At 38.1% G+C, this 17307-nt stretch overlaps 1 protein-coding gene across 1 annotated transcript in view; it reads left to right on the top strand.

Moving 5' to 3' along the window:
• The window catches only part of COL28A1 (collagen type XXVIII alpha 1 chain), a 176473-nt gene that overhangs the window by 17810 nt on the left and 141356 nt on the right, over positions 1-17307 (top strand). Inside the window, exons 7-10 of the mRNA XM_043588947.1 lie at positions 3240-3281; positions 7582-7608; positions 14368-14412; positions 16963-17007. Of these exons, the coding sequence (XP_043444882.1) occupies positions 3240-3281; positions 7582-7608; positions 14368-14412; positions 16963-17007 (159 nt within the window). The remainder of the gene's footprint in view (positions 1-3239; positions 3282-7581; positions 7609-14367; positions 14413-16962; positions 17008-17307) is intronic.

The raw sequence follows: 17307 nt of genomic DNA, 5'->3' as shown, positions 1-17307 counted from the left end.
GGCACATTTTGGAAAGCAATTAGGCACTACATAAGATGTATTCAAATACTCAGAATTTAACCCAATAACTGCACTTCTGAAACTATGTTTAGGGAGGTAATGAAAAAGAGAATAAGTTAGATGCATTAAAGTATTTAGATACGTGAAAGCCAATTACTTCCTTGTCAAAGAAAGGGAATGTGAAATCCTCAACAAGATATTAGCCAACCGGATCCAACAATACATTAAAAAAATTATTCACTACAACCAAGTGGGATTTATACCTGGGATGCAGGGTTGGTTCAATAACTGCAAAACAACCAATGTGATTCATCACGTCAATAAAAGAAAGGACAAGAACCACATGATCCTCTCAACAGATGCAGAAAAAGCATTTGACAAAATACAGCATTCTTTCTTGGTAAAAACCTTGAAGAAAGGAAGGATAGAAGGATCATACCTCAAGATCATAAAGCCATATATGAAAGACCCAACGTTAATATCATCCTCAATGGGTAAAAACTAAGAGCTTTCCCCCTAAGCTCAGGAAAAAGACAGGGATGTCTCCTCTCACCACTGTTATTCAACATAGTATTGGAAATCAGTCTCTGCAATCAGACAACACAAAGAATAAAAGGCATCCAAATCAGCCAGGAGGAGGTCAAACTTTCACTCTTCGCACATGACATGATATGCTATATGGAAAACCTAAAAGATTCCACCAAAAAACTGCTAGAACTGATTCATGAATTCAGCAAAGTTGCAGGATATAAAATCAATGTTGAGAAATCGGTTGCATTGCTATACACCAACAATGAAGCAACAGAAAGAGAAATCAAGGAATTGATCCGATTTATAATTGCACCAAAAACCATAAAATATCTAGGAATAAACCTAACCAAAGAGGTGAAAAATCTACACACTGAAAACTATAGAAAGCTTATGAAAGAAATTGAAGAATACACACACACACACACACATACACACACACACACACACAAAGGAAAAATATTCCATGCTCCTCAATAGGAAGAACAAATATTGCTAAAATGTCAATACTATCCAAAGCAATGCACATATTCAATGCAACGCCTAAAAAATAACACCAGGATTCTTCACTGAGCTAGAACAAACAATCCTAAAATTTGTATGGAACAAGAAAAGACCCTGAATAGCCAAAGCACTCTTGAAAAAAAAAAAGCAGGAGGCATCACAATACTGGACTTCAAGTTGTATTACAAAGTTGTAATCATCAAGACAGTATTGTACTGGCACAAAAAGAGACACTCAGATCAATGGAACAGAATAGTGAACCCAGAAATGGACCCACAAACATGTGGCCAACTAATCTTTGACAAAGCAAGAAAAAATGTCCAATGGAATAAAGACAGTCTCTTCAGAAAGTGGTGCTGGGAAAACTGGACAGAGACATGTAGAAAAATGAACTTGACCACTTTCTCACACCATACACAAAAACAAACTCTAAACGGATGAAAGACCTAAATGTAAGACAGGAAGCCATCAAAATCCTTGAAGAGAAAGCAAGCAAAAACCTCTCTGACCTTGGCCACAGCAACTTCTTACTCAACACGTCTCTGGAGGCAAGGGAAGCAAAAGCAAAAATGAACTATTGGAACCTCATCAAAATAAAAGACCTCTGCACAGCAAAGGAAACAATCAGCAAAACTAAAAGGCAACCAATGGAATGGGAGAAGATATTTACAAACGACATATCAGATAAAAGGTTAGTATCCAAAATCTATAAAGAACTTATCCAGCTCAACACCCAAAAAACAAATAGTCCAGTGAAGAAATGGGCAAAAGACATGAATAGACACTTCTCCAAGAAGATATCCAGATGGCCACCTGACACATGAAAAAATGCTCAGCGTCACTCATCATCAGGGAAATACAAATCAAAACCACCATGAGATACCACCTCACACCTGTCAGATGGCTAACATTAACAACTCAGGCAACAACAGATATTGGCGGGGATGTGGAGAAAGAGGATCTCTTTTGCACTGCTGGTGGGAATGCAAACTGGTGCATCCACTCTGGAAAACAGTCTGGGGGTTCCTCAAAAATTTAAAAACAGAACTCCCTATGACCCGGCAATTGCACTACTAGGTGTTTATCCAAGGGTTACAGGTGTGCTGTTTCAAAGGGGCACATGCACCCCAATGTTTATAGCAGCACTATCAACAATAGCCAAAGAATGGAAAGAGCCCAAATGTCCACCGATGGATGAATGGATAAGGAAGATGTGGCATATATATGCAATAGGGTATTACTCGGCAATCAAAAGAATGAAATCTTGCCATTTGCAACTATGAGGATGGAACTAGAGGGTATTATGCTAAGTGAAATTAGTCAGTCAGAGCAAGCCAAGTATCCTATGACTTCACTCATATGAGGACTTTAAGACACAGAACAGATGAAGATAAGGGAAGGGAAGCAAAAATAACATAAAAACAGGGAGTGGGACAAAAACATAAGAGACTCTTTAATATGGAGAACAAACGGAGGGTTACTGGAGGGGGTGTGGGAGGGTGGATGGCTAAATGGGTAAGGGGCACTAAGGAATCTACTCCTGAAATCACTCCTGAAAGCACTATATGCTAACTAACTTGGATGTAAATTCTCTAAAAAAATAATTAAATAAAAAAAGGGAATGTGAAGAATCCTCGAGCAGCTTTACAACACACACAACTGTACCTCCTCATCATGTGAGTCCGAAATGATGCCATCGTGTCTTCTTTTTGTTTTGTTAAATACCTGTTTTAAATTTATGTTTACATTTCATTTATTTGGCTTGTAATTTTGTGCCACATCATATATTTTCCTAAGTTTTGCCGAAATCAAGCAATTACTCTTAAGGACATCTTGGAAAACATTCCAAAGCCCCTTGGAGAAAAGCCAGAGTGCCTGGCTCCGATTGGGTACAATGCTGCATTTGAGAACAAGGGCTGTGTTGTTAAACTGAGAAGCAAACCTAGGCCTAAGCTATGAAAATGTATCTGGAGTCTGCACCCTATGCATCTGGCTTCGCTCCAAAGGGCAAAGGCTATCTGAACAGCGATTTTCTGCCCTAGACTCCATGGTGAAAATGTCAATGGTGAAGGCCAAAGATTTTTTCCCCACTGGGTTAACCTATTAATCTGGGAATTCGGAATAATTTTATTCCGAGCATTTTATTGACCAATCAGTCACTCTGTACGGCTGTGGAATTTTGACTGAGTTTTTTTTCTCCCCCACAGGGTGATGCTCAAAAAGGGGAGCCTGGAGAAAGAGGCCCAGGGGTATGTATGCAAGTGGAATGCTTTCCCCAGAATGTAATCTAGGATGCTAAGTTTCTGTAAATGATCAGTTTGTTCCCTGTAGTACAAGTGCAAAAATGACTTACATATACGTGTGCTCTTGATGTCACAGATGGGCAGTCAGACAGACATGGCCTTGGAAATGGAAATATGGGGAGAAAATGTTCTGCTCAACAGGAGTGATGATGACACAGGGTGGTCAAGCACATGACATTCTTGGATACCTAAGTGGGTTTTGTGGAAGACTCAACTCAGGAAAATATTTTTCTTTGCTTCTTGTGTTTTTTTAAATATGTTTATTTATTTTTGAGAGAGGGGGAAGGGAAGAGAAAGAGGGAGACAGAGAATCCCAAGCGGGTTCCACACTGTCAGTGCAGAGCTGGCCGTGGGGCTCAATCTCACGAACCATGAGATTATGACTGGAGCCAAAATGAAGAGTCAGACATTTAACCAACTAAGCCACCCAGACACCTCTGTTTGTTTGTTTTTTTCCAATAAAGGATGCGTTAAAAATTCTGGGAGCACAGAACTAATAGTCTAAACTATGCTTTTGTAAATTTGATCTGCAGACAAAAGAAAAAGCATTCTAGTTGATTTATTATCTCTAAAATTAGAAGATGTTAGAGATTGCCTGAGAAATAATTACAGAAAATTTCTTCTTTTTCATTTTTCTGGGAGTTGTAGTAAAGTTGCAAAGAGCAGAGAAGGGTGTACAGTGAATAAAAGACCATGTCACATTTCTCTTCCTGGCTGTCCCCCTGGCAAAAGCCCAGGAGACAGGCCCAGAGGTTTTAAAAACTGGTCTCTTGGTGTCTTTAATCAACTTTATGAGTAAGTCTAATAGAAAGATTGATAATCAATGGAAATTCATTCAGATATGTGTGTTGTTCTTTTAGAAAGTATTTCTTAGGTGTTGTCTACATGTAAAGCATATTATTATGTGAAAAGAAATTAAGACAAAGCACTCATATTTTTTGAAAAGTTTGTTATAGGAGAGATTAAAATATCTAAAATAGCTACAATATTTGTTGCCAAAAGGGAGTCTGAGGGCAGCAAAATGGGTGAATGGGAGTAGGAAGTATAGGCTTCCAGTTATGGAATATATAAGTCACAGGGATGAAAGGTACCATATAAGAAATAGTCAACAGTAATGTAAGAACATTGTATGGTGACAGATTGTAGTTACACTTTGTGATGAGCATAGCATAACGATAGAGAAATTGAATCAGTATGTTGTAGATCTGAATCTAATGCAACATTGTATGTCAACTATACTTTAATTTTTGAAAAAAAATAGCTACACCATGAAGCAGAATGTCAAAATACTGTAAAAACTGCATGCACAAATTATTATGGGCCTTCAGAGAAGATTGAAGCTATCAGGATGGGTTTTATAGAATGACTTCTGGAGAGTAGGATTGTGACTGGAAAGGATAGAGCAGAAAGGTGGAAGGGACAACCATTCCAGATGGAGAATGCCATGAGCATTGACCTGAGGGAAGGCTATGGGTTGGAAAATGGTGAGAGGAGGTGCCTAAAGAGGATGTTGGCAGACACAGCTTGAAGGGCAGAGTGGATGTTCCATGCCGACTGTAGATCTGGGCTCTGCTAGGTGAGAGATTGAGATTTCAAATGAAGGGTGCAACCCAAGAGCTGTGTACTTGGAAGATTAATCTGGCATGACTCTCAAGGGGAAATTGAAGTGGGAATAAACAGAAAGAAGGAGTACTTAGAAGAAGGTTTTTTGTTACGGCCTGTCTGAGAACAGGGACGTTGGCTAGGGCTGCTCCAGGCAGGATGAAAGCCACTAGCCATATGTGCTTACTGAGCAGCTGAAACATGGCTAGCCTGAACTGAGGTGTGCTGTAGGAGTAAAATACACAATGAATTTGGATGACTTAGTGCCAAAGAACATGTAAAATATCTCATGAATAATTTTTATATTGGCCAAATGTTGGAAACCCTTGTACTTCAGACCTAGAGGGATCAGTAAAATATATTATTAAAAATTAATTTCACCTGTTGTCATTTTCTTAATGTGGCTATTAGGGAATTAAATCACATTCAATTGGATAGAATGGGGCCACAGTGATGACAGAATAGAGAAGAAGAGAACATTGTGAGAACCATAGAAGGCAAGAAGGATAGGCTGTGGGGACTGACACTGACTCATATAGTTAACAAATATGTATTGAGCGCTTGGTATATGCTGGGCCCTTCCTTAGGTGCTGGGGATACAGTGAGCAAGATTGATAGTTCCTGTTTCATACAGTGTGCTAGCAGGGTGAGCAATCAACAGGCCAACAAATGAATGAGATTTCATCAATGAGATGTGTTCTTGACCTATAAAACCAGGTCATACGTGAGGCTCCTGGGTGGCTCAGTCGGTTAAGCATCCAACTTTGGCTTAGGTCATGATCTCACGGTTTGTGTGTTTGAGCCCTGCGTCGGACTCTGTGCTGACAGCTCGGAGCCTGGAGCCTGGAGCGTGCTTCGGATTCTGTCTCCCTCTCCCTCTGCCCCTCCCCCACGCATGCTCTGTCTCTGTCCCTCTCTCTCTCTCAAGAATAAACATTTAAATAAATAAATAAATAAATAAATAAAACCAGGTCATGAGGATGTTCTAGGCAGAAAGAGCAGTAGGTACAAAGACTCTTGCGTGGGAACAAGCTTGTAGGCTGAAGAAATGGAAAGAAAGCCAGAACTTGGCAAAGAGTGGTGGTAGGCAGGTTATGGAGCTAAGTAGCAGTGGGTCACAGAGGATCCTGCTGGCTGGGGGTGGGGGGCGGTGCGGACAGTAGAAAGGATGGACTTAAAACTAAATGCAGTGACAGCTGTTGGAGAATTTTAACTGGTTGGATTCAAGGAATGTAAGGGGCAAGTAGAGAGAAAAGATAAACTTTTGATTCTGTGTGATTTGAAATATGATGGCACCACTAATACAAACAGGAAACAAATTTGGCAGACCAGTGAGTGCAGTTTTGGATATCTTAAATTTGAATACTTTCAAACTAGTAATTAAGATGTCAAGGAAGGACGAAAGAAAGGAAGGCAGGAAGGCAGGAGGGAAGGAAGGAAACTGATAACAATCAAACAATAAATTGACCAGAGAGTTCAGAAAGAAAAACAGGGGAAAAAAGAGTATAATATAAAAAAGTAAGGTTTTTGCTGCAAACATGAATTGTTTTAATAAAGTACCCCAATTTAACTATCTATAATGTGGCCTTTAATTTTAAGCACAATACTAAAACCTAAACGCTTTATGCTAATAAACATATCTAAGAAGAACTAAAATGCAGCATAACAATACTTTTGACTATAGTTCTATTTTTAGTTTCAATTTCCCAGTGACCACTCATTTGGAGAGAAGTGTTATTTCCTTTCCGAAGTTTTCCTTTTTTTTTGCCTTTTGTAAAAAAAAGTCATACAAAACAATATTTTGTCATCTGACACATGTAACTGTGATAATAGCTTGTTTCTCCATCGGTTTCTCCGGCTCACTTAAAATATATCTTACAATTTTATTTTCATACTTAAAAGCTATTGTATGAAAAAGATATAAAGTCCTATATGGAAAAGGCTTGGTCTTGCTTAAAGTTGTTAATTTCCTAGTTCACTTAATATTCAGAATCATATTACTTCAAGGGCTCACAGGCAGGGACGCAATGGAGGAGGTTGTGCAGGATTCCCAGGAGTGACACAGAAGAGGAGTTAGCCCCATAGTTAGCATGAGATAAAATATAGTGCCTTAAAGGCCACCGTCTCATTAGGGTAGATAAAGGAACCATGCATTTCATTGATGTTCCATATTCGAGACTGAATTTGAAAGGAGGACCGTAATGGATATAAATATTTACATACATTGTAAAGGCCATTATCTCAGCTCATTTTCAAAGCCAATTTCTCTAACAGTCTCTGTGAAACATTCTCAGCTATGATAGTTCATAGTTTAAAAGTCAATATAACAATTTTGAATGGAGCATTGTAGGTCGTCCCTTTTATAAGTTTCAGTGTATAGTTTCTCCTTCAGCTTTGGGCCAAAGGGTAAGAAATTGGGTTTGAAAAAAATATGTGGAACTGAGAATAGAATGTAATAAAGAGGAAAATGGGTTCTTTTCTTCTCCCCAGAGAAGTAAAATAGCTTACATTTCTGTGTGTGGTCTTATTTTCCTTGACTGTACAGATGTGTTTTTTTATACTTTTTAAATGAAAAACATCAAATACTTCCTCCAACTATGTCTTCTAATATGTTTTACTCTTTCTTTTTTTCTTTTGTAACTAGGGAATCCCTGGGTACAAAGGTGAGAAGGTAAGTTGGTAACAATGAATAGATAGGCCAGGATTTCAGAGAGAAAAACAGAAGCATAACTGTATTTATGTACTTAATAAAAGTTGTTTTCCTTTATTTTCCTAAGTCTAGGTTCCCTAATTCCCAAGTATACTCTTAAGTCTGTAAACATAAAATAATAATAAACTTCAGGTATGGAGATGTGTTGGAAGGGGTGAAAAGCATCCTAAGATGCCTGAGATTAGGATCCAGCCTCTCTCAGCTCTGCAAACACGAGGACCCCTATTTACCAGCCATGCAGCACAGACTAAAAGTTCCAAATAAAAATGGATGCGGCAATACTTCAGTTAGGTTGCTACCTTGATGCTTAACTTCCTATGAAAGCTAGACACCAAAACCTAGACATCAAATCCTCTTGTAGAAGCAAGAGGATTTATTCTGGTTAGGCAATAAGGAACCTCTTCATACAGTGAGACATCTGGGTGGAGCTTGCAAGGGGAATAAATTTGACAAACCAACAAAAGTTATGGGCTGGTAGACTATTTTATGATTCTTTACAAATTAGAAAGTTAGCAAAGTGGATGGGGGCTCAAGAACCATGTTGACAGTTGTTCATGGTTCATTCATAGATTTTTAAAAAATATTTATTCATTTATTTATTTATTTTTGAGAGAGAGAGAGAGAGAGAGAGAGAGAACAAGCAGGGGAGGGGCAGAAAGTGAGGAAGACACAGAATCTGAAGCAGGTTCCAGCCTCTGAACTGTCAGCACAGAGCCGGGTGCAGGGCTGGAACTCAGGAACTGTGACTCAGATCATGACCTGAGCCCAGGTCAGATGCTTAACCAACTGAGCCGCCCAAGCGCCTCAAGCGCTCATTCATAGATTAATGTCACAGTTCTATCACCAGATGTTCTATCTGAAAATAGAGCGTGTCCTCGTTCATCCTGTCTACAGCCCTCAGACCTAGGGTAAGAGGTCTTTCTCTGGGTCTCCTATGGCCTTCTGACCCCCGAAGGATCCAGGAAGCTACAGGGCATGAGGCTTATGCCCCCTTAAACCTGGACCACACTTTAGGTAACCAAGACCCCAGAAGTCCCTGCAAAATGGCCTGAGCCTGCTTTGAAGGCAGATACAAACATCTTTCCTTTGTCCATCTTTTCCCCAGGCCTGAGGGGAAACAAAATGTAAGTTGGTTTTGGGGCTGGAAGGGGCTCTGGTGGGAGGTTCACTGTATTGTATTGCCTGGGGCACCTTCTTGTGCATTTGTTCCTCCTCTCCTGGGAGGAACCAGAGGTGGGGAGAGGCCAAGTAGGAGCTGGTCTGTAGGCTGTGGGCATGGGGTTGTACTAGCACTTGGACATCTAAGGAATACCACAATTCTTTCATTTTTATTCCTATTGATACTTGTCAAAAAAGGAAGCTAGAACATTACTAGGTTGGCTATTAGCTTAATTTATAACTTTCAGCTGTTTAGATACATGGTACGTAGGCCTCTGCTTGCAGTCGTGCCCTAGGCCCTGCAAATATTAGAGGTGAGTCTCCATACAGGCAAATAAATCTGTCCCCAGTCACTAGAAATGTTAAGTGTTTGTTTCTTCATCCATATAGAGCTGGATTAATATAGGCCTCCTAATTTACAGGGTGGTTGGAGAAGCAAATGGAATAATGGATGTGACAATGTCTTATAAGCTGTTTGCTGGTCGATAAAATGCAAGGTGCTGTTATGAAGAGGCAGGGAACAAATGATAAAATAGGAAATTTAAGAAAATTTCATGATTGTAAAATTGTCCTATGTATAGTTGAAGAAAATTATACAGGTCCCCCATCTTGATTTATAATATGAGCTACTCATGAACACTAAATACACACACACACACACACACACACACACACGCATAAACACACACTATATAGTATATACAGTGCTATGTATATATACTATATATATAGCATATAGTATACTACAAATATAGTATATATGTGTGTGTTTATATATGAAAAGACTCATTTTAACCTTCTGGGAAATTATAGAATCACTGGTGGAGCTCTCATTTGGAAAATACAAGTTGTCAGGGTAGAGTGACCCTGAACCATTGACATTCAAACCAGAATTTCACCAGGAACAGCAGCATCAGAAATCAGAGGCCGGGAACAGAGCTAATCTGTTCATAGCTTTCTGAAGCACTTGCTCTATGAAATTGTAATTGTGACCATTCCACAGGGATTACTGAGCCCACCAAAAAAGAAAACGCCTTTACAAAGGCGAATAACAGGAGTACAATATTTTCATTGATGGAAGTCTGCCCCCAAAACAAATGCTGTTCCTCAGGACCTATAGCTAACAAATCTGTCTGGACAAATGGAATGTGAATTCTGTCCAAAAGAATTTTGAGTGTATTTATGGTACTTTTCTGTTTTATATTTTGGTGGTTGACTCATTTTATTCCCATCCAACATTATTAAATTAATTGCTTTCTAATTGACTCTTCAAGAGTGAGTTTCCATTTACATTCAGAAATAAATGTTCAACTTGTTCTAAGTGAAAGCTCAGATTTTCCTGGGTCAGTCTGACTCACAATATGATGTGGAGAGAGAACAGATTGCTTTTGAACAGAGGCATAGCTGGATCTAGGAATTGTACCTCCCTCTTTCTTGCTTCTGATGCCAGTGACACCCCATGTAGTACTCTAGGCTAGTGGAAAGTATCTTGCAGACCATGGTGGTATGCCTTGTTCAGCTTTGAGTGGCTGATGACCATGGACTTGGGAATCTAACAGACTCAAGCTAGTGGTCACAGGCAAACTATTTAATCCCTCGGAGTCTCCTTTTCCTCATCTATGAATGGAGATCTCTCTCTCTCTCTCTAATCTAATCTGCTGTGGGGATTAGCAGTAATGTAAAGGTTTGGACTTTGGATCCATAATTGGTGGTTACAATGGTTATTTCCCTTCTTAGAGCGGAGCTATTCAAAGTGTGGTCTGTATGCTGGCCGTCAACCTGTGAACTGCTTGATGGTATTTTGTCATGACATAAAGATTGCACCAGAATATAAACCCACTATATCACTAAACACACTGTTTACTTCAGTTGACATTCATTTTTCACAGCATGACTTCTTTAATGAAGGAAGCAGGGCACTGATCATTGTAGTGCAAGTTTCTTATGTCACTGTGAGGTGGCATTTTGAGAAGCATGCTTACAGCACATGGATGATAAAGCAATGGTGAGGGCGCTGGACTAGGAGCCACTGGCTAGCATGTGCATTTAAGTAATTCATTTAGCTTCTCCAGTTGAGTTGCCATATCTTAAAAATATGAATGGCTTTTAAGGAATAGAGTCAGTGATATTGTAACAGCATCGTATGGTGACAGATGGTAGCTTCACTTGCAGTGAACATTGCATAGTGTATGGAGAAGTTGAATCACTATGTTGTACACCTGAAACTAATGTAACACTGTGTGTCAATTATGCTCAAATAAAACATTTTTATTTTATTTTATTCTATTTTTAATTTAAATCCAAGTTAGTTAACATATGGTGTAATAATAATTTCAGGAATAGAATTTAGTGATTCATCACTTACATGTAACACTCAGCGCTCATCCCAACAAGTGTCCTCCTCAATGCCCCTTGCCCATTTACCCATCCCCCTACCTACCTCCTCTCCAGCAACCTTCAGTTTGTACTCTGCATTTAAGAGTCTCTTATGATTTGTTTCCCTCTCTGTTTTTATATTATTTTTGCTTCCCTTCCCTTATGTTCATCTGTTTTGTATCTTAAATTCCACATATGAGTGAAATCATATGGTATTTATCTTTCTCTAACTTATTTCACTTAGCGTAATACACTCTTTTTCCATCCACGTTGTTACAAATGGCAAGTTTTCATTCTTTTTGATTGCCGAGTAATATTCCATTGTATATATAACACATCTTCTTTATCCATTCATCAGTTGGTGGGCATTTGGGCTCTTTCCTTACTTTGGTTATTGTCAATAGTGCTACGATAAACGTTGGGGTTCATGTGCCCCTTCCAATCAGCACTCGTGTATCCTTTGGATAAATAGCTAGTAGTGCAATTGCTGGGTCATAGGGTAGTTCTATTTTTAATTTTTTGAGGAACCTCTATACTGTTTTCCAGAGTGGCTGCACCAGTTTCCATTCCTACCTCCAGTGCAAAAGCATTCCTCTTTCTCCGTAACCTCACCAATATCTGTTGTTGCCTGAGTTGTTAATGTTAGCCATTCTGACAGGTGTCAGAGGTGGAATTCATTGTGGTTTTGATTTGCCACATCGGCCCTGATGCTGAGTGATGTTGAGTATTTTTTTCATGTGTCTGTTAGCCATATGGATGTCTTCTTTGGAAGAGTGTCTATTCATGTTTTTTGCTCATTTTTTGGGTGTTAGTTGTTTTTTTTTTTTTTTGGGGTGTTGCATTTGATAAGTTCTTTATAGATTTTGGATACTAACCCTTTATCTGATATGTCTTTTGCAAATATCTTCTCCCATTCCATCTGTTGCCTTTTAGTTTTACTGACTGTTTCCTTTGCTATGCAGAAGATTTTTTATCTTGATGAGGTCCCAATAGTTCATTTTTCTCTTATTTCCCTTGCCTCTGAAGACATGTCAAGTAAGAAGTTGCTGCGGCCAAGGTCAAAGAAGTTTTTGCTTGTTTTCTCCTGTAGGATTTTAATGGCTTTCTGTCTTACATTTAGGTCTTTCATCCATTTTGAGTTTATTTTTGTGTATGGTGTAAGAAAGTGGTCCAGGTTCATTCTCCTGCATGTCATTGTCCAGTTTTCCCAACACCATTTGCTGAAGAAACTGTCTTTTTTTTCCATTGGATATTCTTTCCTGCTTTGTTAAAGATTAGTTGGCCATACATTTGTAGGTCCATTTCTGGGTTCTTTATTCTGTTCCATTGATCTGAGTGTCTGTTCTTGTGCCGTAACATACTGTCTTGATGATTACAACTTTGTAATACAGCATGAAGTCTGGAACTGTGATGCCTCCACCTTTGGTTTTCTTGTTCTAATTTATTTTTAAGGTTTATTTATTTTTGAAAGAGAGGGTGGGGAGGAGCAGAGAGAGAGAGAGAGAGAATCTGAATCAGGCTCCAAGCTCCAGGCTTCAACCTATCAGCACAGAGCCTGACGTAGGGCTCAAACTCACAAACAGTGAGATCATGACCTGAGCCTAAGTCAGACACTTAACTGACTAAGCCACCCAGGTGCCCCAGTTTTCTTTTTCAGCATTGCTTTCGCTATTTGGGTCTTTTCTGGTTCCATACAAATTTTAGGATTATTTATTCTAGCTCTGTGAAGAATCCTGGTGTTATTTTGAGAGGGATTGCATTGCATATGTAGATTGCTTTGGGTAGCATTGACATTTTAACAATATTTGTTCTTCCAATCCATGAGCATGGAATGCTTTTCCATTTTTTGTGTCTTCTGCAATCTTTTTAATGTGTTTTATAGTTTTCAGTGTGTAGATTTTTCACCTCTTTGGTTAGGTTTATTCCTAAGTATTTTATGGGTTTTGGTGCAATTGTACATGGGACAGATTCCTTGATTTCTCTTTCTGCTGCTTCATTATTGGTGTATAGAAATGCAACTGATTTCTATACATTGATTTAATATCCTGCAACTTCGCTGAATTCATGGATCAGTTCTCACAGTTTTTTGGTGGAGTTTTTTAGATTTTCCACACAGAGTATCACGTCGTCTGCAAAGAGTGTAAGTTTGACTTCCTCCTTGCCGATGTGGGTGCCTTTTATTTCTTTGTGTTGTCTGATTGCTGAGGCTCATATAAAAAAAAATTTAAATCAATTGCTTTGAGGCTCAGATAAAAGCATGAAAGCACTTGAAAATTTTAACTTTAGCTGTTTTTCTAATTGCCTTTGATACATTTTGGTTCTAATTATGCAAAGTCTTAGAAGTCTGATACAATGGATTAGTATTCAGAGGTCCCAATTCTCATTCTACATGAGCAAGGTACTTAGCCTTCTGAATCACAAATTCTCAGTCTGTAAAATTGGGCTAATAATATCTGTGTCAGACAGTTAATGTCAGCTTACCTGAGATAATGTCTGCTAAATAAAATTAATCATAAACTGTAAAGCACAATTTAAATGTTAGTTCTTTTTTCATTAATATGCCAGGAAAGGCAGGGCAGTAGAGTGTGTTGGAAATATATGGCATTCTTGCCACCATGCCCGTCCCCAGCAGACCTTGCTAATTCTTCCTGGCTCCTTTCCCCACCAAGCCATGATGTGGTCTCAGGACCTTTCTCTCACAGTTCTCTGGGCAAACACTACTAATTGCTCAAAGCTGGTACTCAGGGTGGAGTATAGTGTGGCAAAAATAGGGGCTCTGAATCTGAGCTGCTTATTTGAGGAAAGTTATCTGGGTGAACTTAAGTTTTCTCATCTATAAAATACAACTGTAAAACTTATCTCATTGAGCTGTAATGTGGATTCACTTAAATCACAAAGAGCATATGGTGGATACTCGGTAAACCTTAGTTTCTTTCCTTTAAATGTCATCTCCCTTTCAAAAATGTCAAACCTTACTAGGTGGTATCACTGATTTGATTCTGTCAAGTGGAAGATGACTCATGGATAAAATTTTTCAGAGTGTAATGCCCAAATAACCCACAGGATTGAGGATAAAATTGTGTAAAACCCATCAGAGTGCTTATGTCATAAGAAAACTTTTTAAAACATCCTAACCCCAAACGACTGCAAAGGCCTTCTTATTTGTTTCATTTCTTTATTTTTTAGGGTGAAAATGGAGAATGTGGAAAACCAGGAATAAAAGGTGACAAAGTAAGGAACATGTTTTTAAAACGCTAACAGCTGGGATCCCTTTGGGCTGAATTTCCCTAAGAGGAAATTCCTGGGATGCATTACCTTGCTCTCACTCCTGGAGTTGGAAAGTTACTGGCTCAATTTTCACGTCTGTAAAACATGAAGCAGAAAACAAAACTATACCTAACTTTACTTAATGGAGCCTCCACGTACCTTTCATATGGATCTTTAAGACGGTGCTTTGTGGCCCCCTAACCTTTGAGGCTAGGCCTATGGAATTTTATGGCAAAAAAGGATAATTTAACCAGCAAAGTCAGTTCAAGCTCCAGTTGGGTCTTTGCATCTGGAATTGTTTTCCAGATGTAAACACTGACAACAAGCACTTTCCAAAATAGAGTGAAGAACTCTATGGAATAAGTTAATGAAATAGTTATAAATAATGTGGCAAAACTAGGCATAGATAGGGGATTGAAATTTTGAAACTGCAGTACGCCACAGGCAATTGGGTGGGTATTAACTTTCGTTAAAAAATAAATATGAATAAAGTATTTAAAATGGAGACAATATTAAATGGGTCAGAAATATACAGACAGTACATTTGAAACTTAATGACAAAGCATCCAAAAATGTACAGAGTAAAAATAGTTTTCATTATAGTGAAGAACTATTAACAGCATGCTACCAAGATACTCAACTCATTCAATATCTGTATTTTAATTATGGGAGAGAGTCAAGGAGAAAAAATGAAGCAGAAGGTGAAAAGCAGAGAATAAGATGATGACACTGGCCTATGTAACTAAGCACTTTAAATAGCTTGAGACTTTTGTGAAAGCTTTTAAAGTACTGTAGAGTTAAAGGCCAGGTGGATCTGAAAAAAAATGTAGGCTTGATAATTATCTCTGTGCAAAATGAAAACTGTAGTAATGAATGGATTCTGCCTAGAGGGTAATTGAAAATGGGAGGTGGACACAGACTTGAAAATACAGAAGGGGACAGAGAAGAACAAAATGAAAGTTAAACAGTAACTGTTGAAAACTGTTTGAAATGAGAACGGTTGATAAAGAGCTAATCATCATACTTCATTGACTAAGATGCCAGGGGTTGTGAAATGCCCTATTACATTCTGTGCCAAAAAGAAAGAAAAAGTGCTGCCAATTACAAACAGAAGATGCAATTGATTATAAGATGTATCTTGATATTAGAGATGTAAAGATCTGAAAAAAAAATGCATGTCTAGAGTCAATGAAATACAGCGTCCTTGACATGAAGAGTTCATATAAGTTCTTAAGTCAGACTATAAAGAACATGAAGAGACACAAGAGAGGAACTATAAATGGCTAATAAGTGAAAAAAACCCAATACATCAGCTATCAGAGAAGTGAAATTAACACATTAAAATATTATTTCACTTATCAAATTAGCAAACACTGGGATAATAGACAATACTCAGCATTGATGGGGGTGTCTGTTAAGGTGGAGATGCACTTTCTCTACTCAGGTAGTAAGAATGGAAATCTGAGCAAACTATGGAGGGAAGCTTTGCTTTTTCTTCCCATGTATTGGTGTGAGACACAAAAGAGAGCGAGAGAGCCTTGAATGTGTTCATCATCTCTGTGTCTGTCATCCTCTTCCAGGACATTACCTTCAGGAATCTTTCAGAAGTTGGACATGACTTATAAACAAAGATATTCATTATAATATTATTTAAAATAATCATCAGAAACAATTTAAATGCCAAAACTAGGGAAATAAGTAAATTATAATAGATACATATTCTTGAATATTTTTCCATTTACTAAGAGTTTTTAATTACATGGAAAAATATTTTTGATACAATGGAAGACCAAATAAGTAGGACACAAGATTGTATACACACTTGAATCAATTATTTGAAGAAAAATATTCTATATGCCTAAAATGTTAATAGCAGTTGCTTCTGTGTGATTTTTTTCTGTTTCTTTACTTTTTTCCTTTAATTGCCAAGGTGTGTCTATTGTGAACAGGTTATATTTTGCTAAGCAGAAAAATGAAAATCTGAGAAAAGAGAGATTAGACTATACTATATTCTCATAAAAATAAATTTCAAAGGGTTTCCTAGTTATGGAACATATTGAAATATCTTCTATTAGAGAGTATTGAGTATAAACAGTGTTTTGTCAAGTTGCATGTCTTGAAGATGGGCAAAAGAGTGATCTAGACATTGTGGAAACTCACTAAATTGTTAATTTAACTGATTTTGCCTTGTTGGAAAGAAACAATATTCCACCAACTGTACTTTTTCTAAGGAATTGTAAGGAATAAATTGTTTGCTCTGACCAAAATTTCAATATACAGGTGAAGGACTTACATCTAAAACTGTTTTCGTGGAGCTTACTGAAGGAAAATCTGACCTCAAATTGGCTTATTATTTAGGATCATTTTGTTGACATTGTATCGGTTTGCTTTGCTGTTTGGATAAAGTGGGAAGATTGGCCATCACTGAGAACACATTCTTTTCTCCTCTACCTAAAATCATTGCATTTTGAAGATGGATACTTAGAGCAACTTACCATTAATTTTATTCCACAGGGATCCTTAGGGCCGTATGGACCAAAGGGACCCAGAGGACTTCAGGTAAGGAGGCTAAACCAAATCTATATCTGAATTAGAATCACCTAGGAAGCTTTAAAAATCTGCTTGCCCATTTGCTCCCTCTGCCAATTCAATTAGAATGTCTAGGGATTGGAGCCAGGCATCAGTAGTTTTAAAGATCCCGAGGTGATTTCAATGTGCAACAAAGTTTGGAAATCACTGCCCTAATGTTTTGAATGACTAATTCAGGCTCCCCAAAGATAGGTACCAGCAGGTGAGTTTACTTAGTAGAGAGATAGAAGTTTAAAAATTCGAGTCTAGGAAGATGAGTGAAGTCAAAGC

The sequence above is a fragment of the Prionailurus bengalensis genome, chromosome A2 (genome assembly GCF_016509475.1).
Source record: "Prionailurus bengalensis isolate Pbe53 chromosome A2, Fcat_Pben_1.1_paternal_pri, whole genome shotgun sequence".
Lineage (NCBI taxonomy): Eukaryota > Metazoa > Chordata > Mammalia > Carnivora > Felidae > Prionailurus > Prionailurus bengalensis.
The sequence above is the reverse complement of the archived record's forward strand: the minus strand, read 5'-3'. Positions and strand labels throughout refer to the sequence as shown.